Source organism: Centruroides sculpturatus, unplaced genomic scaffold (genome assembly GCF_000671375.1).
Source record: "Centruroides sculpturatus isolate CEXI.00-Female unplaced genomic scaffold, Cexi_2.0 scaffold4, whole genome shotgun sequence".
Classification (NCBI taxonomy): domain Eukaryota; kingdom Metazoa; phylum Arthropoda; class Arachnida; order Scorpiones; family Buthidae; genus Centruroides; species Centruroides sculpturatus.
The window spans coordinates 1,463,591-1,476,043 of record NW_019384444.1 but is presented as its reverse complement, the minus strand read 5'-3'; the positions used below and the strand labels follow the sequence as shown (position 1 = coordinate 1,476,043).

At 31.6% G+C, this 12,453-nt stretch overlaps 1 protein-coding gene across 1 annotated transcript in view; it reads right to left on the bottom strand.

The window, feature by feature from the left end:
• The window catches only part of LOC111620261 (39S ribosomal protein L44, mitochondrial-like), a 43,149-nt gene extending 32,886 nt beyond the window's left edge, over positions 1-10,263 (bottom strand). The window contains exons 1-4 of the mRNA XM_023362156.1: positions 10,176-10,263; positions 6,373-6,478; positions 3,475-3,662; positions 3,326-3,401 (exon numbers count right to left, since the gene is read on the bottom strand). Of these exons, the coding sequence (XP_023217924.1) occupies positions 3,326-3,401; positions 3,475-3,662; positions 6,373-6,478; positions 10,176-10,251 (446 nt within the window). The 5' untranslated portion in view covers positions 10,252-10,263. The remainder of the gene's footprint in view (positions 1-3,325; positions 3,402-3,474; positions 3,663-6,372; positions 6,479-10,175) is intronic.
• Between the last annotated feature and the right edge of the window lie 2,190 nt (positions 10,264-12,453).

The following is a 12,453-nucleotide window of genomic DNA, read 5'->3' as shown; positions in this document are numbered from 1 at the left end:
AAAAAAATGATTTTGTGTAATTCGAAATGCCACCACAGTACACCCTGTAAAAATAAATAAAAGATTAAATATTTTATATGTTACACTAAGAAGCACAAATAAGTTAATTTTTAATTTTAGTTAGACTCTAAAAATTATTTTTATTATTTTGTTTAATTTTTGAAAATATTTTCGAAAGTTAATTACCTTTAAAAGTGCATGGCTAAACAAAAAAAACAAAAAAAAAACATACGAACTGATAAGTACTGATTAGCTTATTTTTATTTTATAGTTTTGTACTGTACAAGTGTTGTGTCACTTCTAATCAATACTGTTTTTTATAATTAAGTACACTATGTTTAAATAAACATTGTTCACTTAATTGATTGCCTTTTAATTTTATTTTAACCATTAATATACTTGAATAATAACTCTAAATCAGTTTGGCCTAGGTCAAACTAGTTAAGCCTAAAGTATTTAGGCCAAACTAGATTGTCCTGGGCTAAACTAGTATATCCTGACATGCATAGGATAAACCCATTTTTGGCCTGAAATCGAGTTTGGCCAGTAACATATATTGATAAGCAAAATTATATGAGTATAACACCAGGTTATTTCATTTTAAATGAAATTTTCTTTAAATTAAAAATTTATCTATAACTACCCATATTTAGTTCAAATTAACCTTTTAACTTAGAAATAGCAGGACATTGGGCAGGTTTCTAAAGGGAATTATCATGCCACTTTTAAATGCAAATTATTATCAGCCAAATTTGGACACGATTCGAACTTAGAGCATATTAAATCAAAGTCACCTGAGTCAATTCTCACATGTAACACATATAAAAAGGGTCACACCCAACAATCAAGGTGCAGACACTCTCCCAGAAGCAAGAGGACAAGCTTCCGTCTGTCACCACTCTCACCTTGTCTTCTCCTGTCTTCCGTCTCTTCACCAAGATGTTTCTGACACAGAAGGAAGGAGGACTACTTGCCACCCTACTGACAGCCAATCCTGGTGTGTTTTGCCAACATCCCATACATCTGGAATCTGGAATCATCAGTCTAAGACAGTGTTCCACAACCAGTGTGCCATCACATGATGAAAGGTGTGACATAAACTTTTACATATTTTGTTAATTTCAAGTTTTATTTATATATTTTTATCACAGTTGTTCGTTTCTTATGCTTGTATTTCATTCTCTGCTGCAGCACTGATGAAATAAGATGATGTTTGTTTATTCTTTATTACAAGACATGCATTTTTATGTATTCTAAGAAATTATATGTAAAATAAATTTGCTCATAGGTGTTGATGCCTGTTTAATAACAATAATAATAGGTTAGTGGCATTACGTAATTCTATTAATAGTATCATTTCATACGTTATTGAGGGGAATAACATTTTGGTGTGCCATGCTGAGTCATGGTGTGCCGCAAGTAGAAAAACATTGTGAAACACTGTTCTAAGAGGTATACTACTTAAGAAAATGTAAACTCTCTTTCACAGTCAATTAGCCTATAAGGACTTAGATATAAGGCTTTAATGTCTATCTGATACAGTCATATAGACTGAATAGAAAAAATACCAGCACATAGGAATAGGCTCAGACATTATGTTAACTATGAAAGGTAGACAAACCAGTAGTGTAGTAGCTTACTGTATCATATGCTTTTGAGTCAGTTCATTAAATTTTTATTTTTGTTGTTTAACCTAATCTCGTGTGGACTTAGTAGGAGCCAAAACCCTATCAACGGACTCATCACCCCTCAGTCACTCGGGTAAAACCCATCCAGTGACAAAGTGAGCAGTCTTCACCAGACCATCACTGTTAAAAGGGGCAGTTCCTCACAATTGCAAATCTCCTTCTATTTTGTGCGAAGTATGAAGGCACATAGGACAATGATTGAGTCACTATATGAATCATCAGGTGACAGCAACACTAAGCAGAGTGCTAGCATTACTGTAAACAAATAAACCAAACCAAGAATACAGACACAATTCTTTTTGCTGATAACCAAGTTGTTATGCTTATAATTAGAAGGATAGTATTTAAAGAATTTGAAAATATATATATATTATCATTGGAAATATAAGCATAATTAACATTCACATGAACAGAAGAATTTTCCAAGGGTATCCTTCTTTAAATACTTGGATTCCATTATAATGAAGATGGAATAAGTTTTAATGATAAATGTACAAAATTACATTTGACAGAAAAATAATCAGTCTTTAAATGTTCTGATGTTATGTCTGTATGACTGAAAAAATTCATGTACACAAAAATCCAAAATATAATAAATACACAATAAACTTTTAATGGAATAATAAACATAAATAAATTCACCAAATTGGTAAGTACTTTCAAGTCTTTGCTCATCATGACTGAGTTATTCCAATCTTCAAACAAATACACTCACAACCTTTTAAGCAACAAAACTATTTAATAATGAACATTTTCACTCTCATTAAAAGACCCTATTCAGATTAAGAAGGGTTCAAACATTACAATTAAATGATTTAGAACACAAGAAAAATAATATAATTAGAGAATGCTAAACATTTTAAATTTAAACAAAGATTAAATAGTGTAATATAAGTAAATAAAATAACATATAAAATACAAAAAATACATAAAATGCACAAATATAGATAAAAAAATAATAAAAATGACAAAAATAATAAAAAATTACAAAATATATATAAATCACCCATATGAGTGATGAAAAACAAAAGTAACAAATAACAGTAATAAAAAACATCCTTGAAAGTTACTAGGTGTCAATTTCAAACCATATCATCCAAGCTGTCAAAAATGTGTTGATTTATTTATTTCAAAGGCTTCCACATGTTGTAGGAGATGCTTATTTCTGATGGTTTTCATGAGCCTGGCCTGATTCCAATGTACATTAACTAAACCATCAAGGGCATAAAACTGATAGTGATGTATTAGATAGACATCTGAATATTGTATTTATATTCTTTCAAGCAGGTTCTGAAAGATCTAGGTATCATATCAATACATACTAAGTTGTGAATATGATAAGGACCCACCAGACTCATTGAGTATCTCTGAGGTATACTCAGTTCCCATCATTGACCAGAGAAGTCTTTGAAATACATAAATCAACACATCAAGGTAATTCTATTAACTATGAAGATCACACAAAGAAAGATTGAAAGATATTTTGAAGACTGATCACAGTGCTATTAATAATAATATCACAGTGCTTTAAACATTGTCCTACTACTTCTGATGGATAAAATAGTCATCATTAAATCAATAATAGAATTGAACAATATGAAAAAAAATAAATAAATAAAACAAATATGATTACATACCATATTCCTTCTTCAGGTAAAAATGGAAATACATGTCTTAAATAAGCCATGATATATCTAGTCATGATAGCTGTACCTGATATACAAATTAAATTTATTTAGTAAATTTTACTTAATTCTATCTTTATAACAATTGTAAAATAACATGCCTTCTGAAATAAGTACAGAATTATCAACCAATTTCAAAGCTAAATCTTGCATTGATACTTCTAAATTTTCTCTTTTCTTTTCTTCTTTAGTTATATATGATTGATGTGTAAAGACTGTTTCTAATGTTTCTTCTTTAAATTCCTCATTTAATCTTTTTCCAAAAGCAAATATTTCTGAAGTTCTATTCCTAAAAATATTATTATTATTATTATTGATAAATCAAATCAAATACATCTATGTTACAACATTATGATTAAAATTCTAGATTATAAATTTTAACATCACTTCAAGGTTGATTGTCAATATTTGTTGAATTTTAATGGAGTTATTATTTATTTAGGAAGTTATTGTAGTCAGTGGCATTGTATTTATTCAAAATTAAAAATAATATTTATATCTGTCAAAAAAAAATCTGTAATAAACATTAAGTCAATTTTGTAATAAAGTATTCAGATTAGTTTAATTTCTGGAAAATTAATTTCTGGATGCATTTTATAAGTTAATCTATTTTTCAGTCACATTGATAATACACAGGTGAAAACAATTAGGGGAATATGTGACTGCTCTCATTGAAGAGTGGCAAAGAATTTCTCATCTCTTCAATTTTAAGTCACACAGAAGAGAAATAGTTTTGCCATTTACAGAGAACATACAACCTACAAGTCAGTAAAATACTCTAAAAATTCATTTGTTCTGCTTGTGTAGATGTACCATACATATTGTTGATCAATACATTGTAACAGTGCAAAAAAATAAAAATATAACAATAATTTAGCTTAAACGTATATTTTTTAAAATGTATTACTGTGTATTATGTAACAGTAACATCTGACATTCCAAACTGTTTGCCATTAATGAAATTCTATGCAAAATTTTTGTCCTCCTAATTATTTTGACCAGAGTATATTAGAGCTTGATGTGTGAATGCATTTTTATTTGTAATGTTGTATCTTATATTAAGAATAAAGAAGACTTAAAATTATAAAAAATAAAAATGTTTATACAGTAGACCCCCCTATAACGCTTAGATACGTTCCACGCTAACCGAAAATTACGTTGTAGGAATGAGCCAATCGCAGCCCGATAGGTGGGAACTTTACGGACTAAGGCTGTTCGAAAGGTTTTCTTCTATAAAATTAACCGATTCTAGACTAATTCCACTCAACATTTCCAAAATACGTATAATTTTTTGGGAATAATCTGTATAAACTATGCTATAAACAAAAAATTGTAGGATTACTTACACCGTTCGACTACGCCGTTGCTTAAAGCTGGTTTTCATCNCTCCTGGCGTCTATAGTATTCCCATTAGGGACAACAGATTTGATAGGGACCTCATTTACATCAGATCCACCAAACGCTTCTTGGAGGTCAGAGTACAGGAGCATATAGCGGACATACATCATAAGAGAAATACCACTGTCCTCGCCACATATGCCGTCGATCCAGACATTGTGATGGCTTTCCACCAGGCAAAGCTCGTCCACACTACGTCACACATGGAACATCTTAAGTGGCTAGAAATCATTCACATCTATAAATTGACCCTCAATGACAACTGCATCAATTTTAAAGATGAGTTGGTTCTGTTGCTGACCCAGCAGGTGTTGATGGACTCCGAACTTTTAAGTGTCATGATATGTCAACCAGATGAATACACATGCTCCTCATATAACACCTTTGAATGTTTCTCAAATTTCCTAAACCGTTCACTCTGATCCATCAGAAATTCCGTTTTACACCTGAAGAAGAACACAGCAGTTCGAAAATGTTTGTGGTGAACTTTTTTCTTTTGTTTTTTTATGACACACCGGTTATAGGTTCTAGGAATAAATTTTTTAAACATATCTCTGTGTTTTGTGGTTTAGTTCATTAGAACTATAAACAAATGCTAAAAACGTATGAAAAGGCATTATATATATAATTATATAATTTACTACTATAATCTTTCCTTGAATATTTAGCACTAAGGAAACCTATCAGATGGCTGAAAAAATTTTATTACATATTCAGGAAATAATTATTCATAGCACATACACAGGGAGCACATTTACCATTAGGCCCACTAGGTCTGTCCTAGGGGTGCAAGGGTTAGAAGAAGCAAAAATTTAATAACAATAATGTAATGAAAAAATAATTTTATGCAGAAACACTGATTCATAAAGGAATTAGTGCAAATTAAAAGTTTAAATAGGGCTATGAGTGACAGTAAAGTTCAAAAATGGGTGAGAATGTTCAAGGATGGGTGGGTTAATGTGCATGATGAGCCACACCCTGGCTGACCTTCTCCGATTTCTGAAGATTTGGTTCGTGATGTGAATAACAAAATTCGAGAGGACCGATGATTCATGATTTCAATGTTATCAATTGAATTTCTACAGGTTTCAAGATCAGTTTTGTATACTATTGTTTCAGAGGAACTGAATTATTGAAAATTGTGTTCTCAGTGGGTTCCAAGACTGCTTTCTGATGATCACAAAACAAATAGATTGGACAGTGCTTTATCATTTTTGACTCGATATGATCAGGAAGGAGATGAATTGTTGGACCACATCGTTAGAGGAGATGAAACTTGGGTGTCTCACATGACTCCTGAGTCCAAGCAACAGTCAATGGAATGGTGACACACATCTTCGCCAACCAAAGTAAAAGCCAAACAGACAATTTCAGCACAAAAGATCATGGCAACTGTCTTTTGGGACAGGAAATGGATTTTGTTGATGGATTTTATGCCAAGAGGCACAACAATCGGCCAAGCAGCAATTTTGGTGTTATGCNATACATTATAATATATATATATAAAATTATATATATTTTATGGTGATAATACAGTAATAATATGTACGATAAAAATATTTTAAATTTATTAATTATCTAAACTATTAAAATTCAATTACCAAGTTGGCCACATTGAACGAGGTACTACTGGAGGAGGACCCGCTATTTTCCTTCTCTTTTTCATTATCATCATTTTAGCTATTTCCCAGTTACGGAAATTTCTTACTGTACATAAATTGAAACAATTTCAAAACTTATACTATTAGAAATTCAATAAAATGATAACATTATATTAGAAGTAAAATTTTAAATTTTATTAAACAATCTAATTTAATTTTTATAGCTAAGGTACAGTGCATCCCATAAATATAGATCCAACTAGTAAAATGAAGTTTCTAAAAAAACTATTCAAAGAAATGAAGAAATAATTAATCACTAACATACTTATTGCATAACAATTACATTCCAATAAACATTTATTATTTAAAATTCAATAAAAAATTTATACAGTAAACTTTTTGATTTTTTAATGTCCCATAAATATAGGTCCGGTATGAAAATTTTTTTAAATCACCAAATTTGATGTATTTAATATTTACTGTAGGTTATTTTATATTTTCAATAAATAATTTTATTTAAATTTATAAATCTTAAGTTAAAACAATAAATTTAAATAACCTCCAAGAAACTTTGAATTGTTCTATTTTGGAACACAACATAACTTCTAATTGGAATGACTTCTAACCTGAAGGCCTGTAAATCAAGCCAAAAATGTTCATTAGAACTGTACTCCTAGAATCTATAACCGGTGTCCCTAATGGAAATACTATACACACCAGGGAGTCTGTTCTGGTTGGGGGGTCTTTTCCATTGTGTAGGATGTCAAAGATGGTTGGACATCTCCTGTATGTGATCTGAATACGATCTGACAATCGCTCCCACATGGTACAACGAGTCCCTATCACATTCAATCCGTACCTAAAAATGCTTTGTACCAAGATCACCAAGAAACGATGTATTCAGATCACATATAGGAGATGTCCAACCATCTTTGACATCCTACACAATGGAAAAGACCCCCAACCAGAACAGACTCCCTGGCGTCTATAGTATTCCCATTAGGGACAACAGATTTGATAGGGACCTCATTTACATCAGATCCACCAAACGCTTCTTGGAGGTCAGAGTACAGGAGCATATAGCGGACATACATCATAAGAGAAATACCACTGTCCTCGCCACATATGCCGTCGATCCAGACATTGTGATGGCTTTCCACCAGGCAAAGCTCGTCCACACTACGTCACACATGGAACATCTTAAGTGGCTAGAAATCATTCACATCTATAAATTGACCCTCAATGACAACTGCATCAATTTTAAAGATGAGTTGGTTCTGTTGCTGACCCAGCAGGTGTTGATGGACTCCGAACTTTTAAGTGTCATGATATGTCAACCAGATGAATACACATGCTCCTCATATAACACCTTTGAATGTTTCTCAAATTTCCTAAACCGTTCACTCTGATCCATCAGAAATTCCGTTTTACACCTGAAGAAGAACACAGCAGTTCGAAAATGTTTGTGGTGAACTTTTTTCTTTTGTTTTTTTATGACACACCGGTTATAGGTTCTAGGAATAAATTTTTTAAACATATCTCTGTGTTTTGTGGTTTAGTTCATTAGAACTATAAACAAATGCTAAAAACGTATGAAAAGGCATTATATATATAATTATATAATTTACTACTATAATCTTTCCTTGAATATTTAGCACTAAGGAAACCTATCAGATGGCTGAAAAAATTTGATTACATATTCAGGAAATAATTATTCATAGCACATACACAGGGAGCACATTTACCATTAGGCCCACTAGGTCTGTCCTAGGGGTGCAAGGGTTAGAAGAAGCAAAAATTTAATAACAATAATGTAATGAAAAAATAATTTTATGCAGAAACACTGATTCATAAAGGAATTAGTGCAAATTAAAAGTTTAAATAGGGAAAAAATAAGACATATTAGTTGAGTAATTGGGCTGAAATTTGAAAAAATTGTAGACCTATAAATTCTCGCTGTTGTCCATCTATCCTTCCTTAATCTTGAGAACAAAGTTAGATAGATGAAAGATGAGAACAGATATGGAAAACTTAGGGGAAGGAGGCTCCATACCAACATCCAGTTTGCACCAGAAGTCATGTTATTTCAAGGTTGGTTGGTTGGAGATGGAGTTTGTGCACAAGGGATAGGCCAAAGAATGCCAGGTCTAGTCAGTTTTGTTATTTCAATTAAAAAATTTTCAAATTAAAAAATTAAAAAAGGGGATGCCTGCATATTGTAGGCCTAGGTCAGTGTTTCTCAACGAGGGCGATATTGCTCCCATGTGGGCATTTTTCCATGTTGAGGGGGTGATTAGTAACAATTTATATTTTGGGGGGGCAAAAAACAATTTTCTGGGCGATATAGTAAAACATTATATTAAGAATAATTGGATATTTTATTCATTATATCGTACATAATTAAACAAATAACATTATACTAGTCACTAGTCTATTCAATACAGTGCAAATTTGGTGTTAGCCTTGGCCCTCTGCATTGGAATTTTGAAGTGAAGGGGACGATACTACGTAATGGTTTTATTGAAGGGGGCAACAATTTGTTAGAGGTTGAGAAACAGTGGCCTAGGTTATCACGTTTCTAAATTCACTACTGCACATATATCCCTTTGTCAAATAACTAGTTTAACTATAAAAAAACATGAAATTAAGACAAAAAAATCATTGAATGTTTGATTAAAGATAAAATTCCAAACAATGCAAAAAAAAAATAATAATAATAATAACTGTCTTAAAAAATCACTTATGGCTGCTGCTATTTTCGTTGTGTATTTGTCTCTTTAATCCGATTTTCAGTTCGGTAGACTATCATATACAGCATTCAGGTTATAAACTTCTTTTATTGGTTTGTCATATGCATTTCGGACTCAATTGTAATTACAATTGAGTCCGAAATGCATCCATACCAATTGTAATTACAATTGAGTCCGAAATGCATATGACAAACCAATAAAAGAAGTTTATAACCTGAATGCTGTATATGATAGTCTACCGAACTGAAAATCGGATTAAAGAGACAAATACACAACAAAAATAACTGTCTTATCAAGGTGTGTTGAATAGACACAAAAAAAGAAGAAATTCCACAAAACACACTATTATTTTCCAGTGCCAAGTTTTTATTTAATTAACTCTTTCCACCCTATGGACACTAAAGCCTGTTTAACATTCTAATCATAAATTTTCCACTTCAAGTCATTTCATAATCATGTAAAATTATGTGAATCAACAATAAGTTTCCACAATAAGTTTGCAGGCAGATTTTCTATTCAAGCCCTGTTTGAAATCTAGCAGTTCTGCAGATGTTCCACCAAATAAAAGGCTGGTAAACTCAACAATCCATGCCAAACTGCCCCAAAAAATTCTTGGGGTGTTGCTCATCTGAAGTCAATCCCAGGTTCCCTAGAGTGGTAGGCTGGCATGTTAAGAGTGGGCTGATGGCTGGGCCATCCAGCCCACTCTTAGTGTGGAAGTGTGCAACAAAATATCATCAATAAACATATTATTTTTTCACATATAAAAATGTGCTAACAATCCAAAACTTAAAATAATAGATTTGAATCATCATCTTAAAGCATGATGATAAAAAAATTGAATCTAAAAGAGCTTCTTATCTCGAATGAGGCGTGTAAGTGCAATTGTGGACGATAAAACAATATAAAATAAGCAATTTTTAAATTTAAGTTACTTCTTTCAATGGATATAAAGTTAAAACTTATTTTAAACATTTAATTCTTTAATAATAAAATAATACCAAAATATAATTCAAATATTGTCAATCTAATTTTTAACTGTTTATTTTTTACCTGGTTGAAAGTAAAACTTTTTTATACATGAGGACAATAATTTCAAATTAGTATTTACTATCCTACACATGGCCATCTCGTTTCTTGTTTTGCGCTCGAAGCGCTCTCTAACTTGAGTACTTAAAATTTTACATTTTTTTTTTTTTTAAGAGATTATTTATATTATGTATTCAATATTTTAGAAAGAAGTATCAATAAAATCTCAGACAAAATATTAAATTTATGAATTTTTTGCGTAAAGGTTTAATTAAGTATATTATGCATGTCGCGTCTAATGCTGCGACATGGTGGGAAATTTGGCTCGTATGGGGAAAAGTTTGGATATTTGCATATATTTTATGAAATGAAGGGAAAACTCTGATTTTTTTTTTTTTTTTTAAATCGGAGCATGGCGGAAATTTTCTATTCTCGAACCGGATATTATGGTGGCAGCATGATCGCGCCTTTTCACTAGAGGCGGCGCAACGAAACTCGTTTAGCATAAATCCTGTATCATGTTTATTACGAATATATGTAGATATGCTTTTAGATTTAATCGGAAAATACCTGGACATATATACAGAGGGTAAGTTTAAAAATCATTTAGATTGTCTAAACTTTTCTGTAGCTATAATTTAATCAAATGAAGTATGAGGCTGAATATAGAAACTAAATTAACACAGTGAGTGCATAAGATGAAACTAAAATTAGCAAATTGGTATATTACAAATTCGGTAAAAGTGGTAAAAGTTTACAATCCCACAAATCCTTATGTATATATGTACGGTACGTATACCAAGATCTCTAGACTAGCCCAATCAAACTTTTGTTATGGAGTTGAATGGAGAATGAAGTGTACTGAATAAAGGTAGCTACATGAGATTAATTGGTAGCTTTCATAATAGATGCTGTTGTAGGTAAAGGAATGTGCAGATGCAGTCGATAAGAAACATGCTGTGTTCTTGTGAGTAGAAAAGTGCTTGGAAGTTGACAGTGAAATTTATATACATATACAGTATATAAATTTATATTTATATACAGTATATTCATTTATAGCAAATTAATATGTAGATATCTTCACAATTTTGAAACAGTTTTATAAAATTTTGTTAATTTGATAATGGGTTCTTAAATAAATATAATTAGTATCACATAACAATGCACTTACTTGTTAGAAGAGGATAAATATACTAATAATAATAATAGTTTATTTGACATATAATTCAGTACAATATCAAAGGGGGGAAAACAAAACAATAAATTCGCTTAACTTAAACCATCTAATTTCTTTAACATCTTGTTAAATTCGAACAAATCCAAGAAATATGAGTTAAAACCACCACGCAACATTCTTAAGTATTCCCCGTACATATCATATCCACAATTGCTAAACATATGGTAGCACCAATCACTGTAACTACAGATCTGGTTGCAAATCTTACATATCAAAGAAGCACTTCGCGACATATAACAGTTTAACCGCAGTTTCGCAATCTGTTTTTTCATCGCAATTGAGATTCTAGCATCCCTTAAATATCCTGCCATGCCAAAATCCGGTTTAACCGGGCGATAATATCGCAGCAACCCAGAACTATTCAGCACATTATTCATATTCTGTAGTTCTAGTTCTATGCATCTCATAACTATAGACGGTATTCGTTCTTTCCATCTATCAATTTGCTTCTCGGTGACCATATCACCGAAGCCCAACCGTTCCAGCCAATTTTTGAAATCCAGCCACCATGAATTACTCTCCGCTTTCATCCACATTCTTTCGATACTGATTCTAGGTAGCCTATCTCTAGGCAATTCCAATATTCTTACATAATATTTTAGAACTGCTTTTATAAAAAAGATTTTCAGTGGTACCCGACCAGTTTCCCATAAAACAGCCACATTCGATGCGTGATATCTGAGGCCCAACATTTTCTTCAAAAATTCTCTATGAATTAACTCAAAATTATTGGCATTAGCCAAACCCCAGACCTGAGCACCATACGACATAACGGATTTAACTGTTGTATCAAACAGCCTGAGATGTGGAGCATATGAAGCCAGTCCTGGGATATTAGCAATTTTAAATAATTTCACCAAAGCTCCTTTTGCTTTTCCCGCAGTAATCTCAAAGTGGTCTTTCATATTAAGATTATATTTGAACCAAAGGCCCAGGTACTTATATTTTTCCACTATTTCAATCTCTTGTTTACCCAAAAACCATTTAAGCTTACTTGATCTTTTGCTACCATTTTGGAAAACCATTATCTTAGTTTTTTTGTTATTAATCTGTAAGTCCATCTCA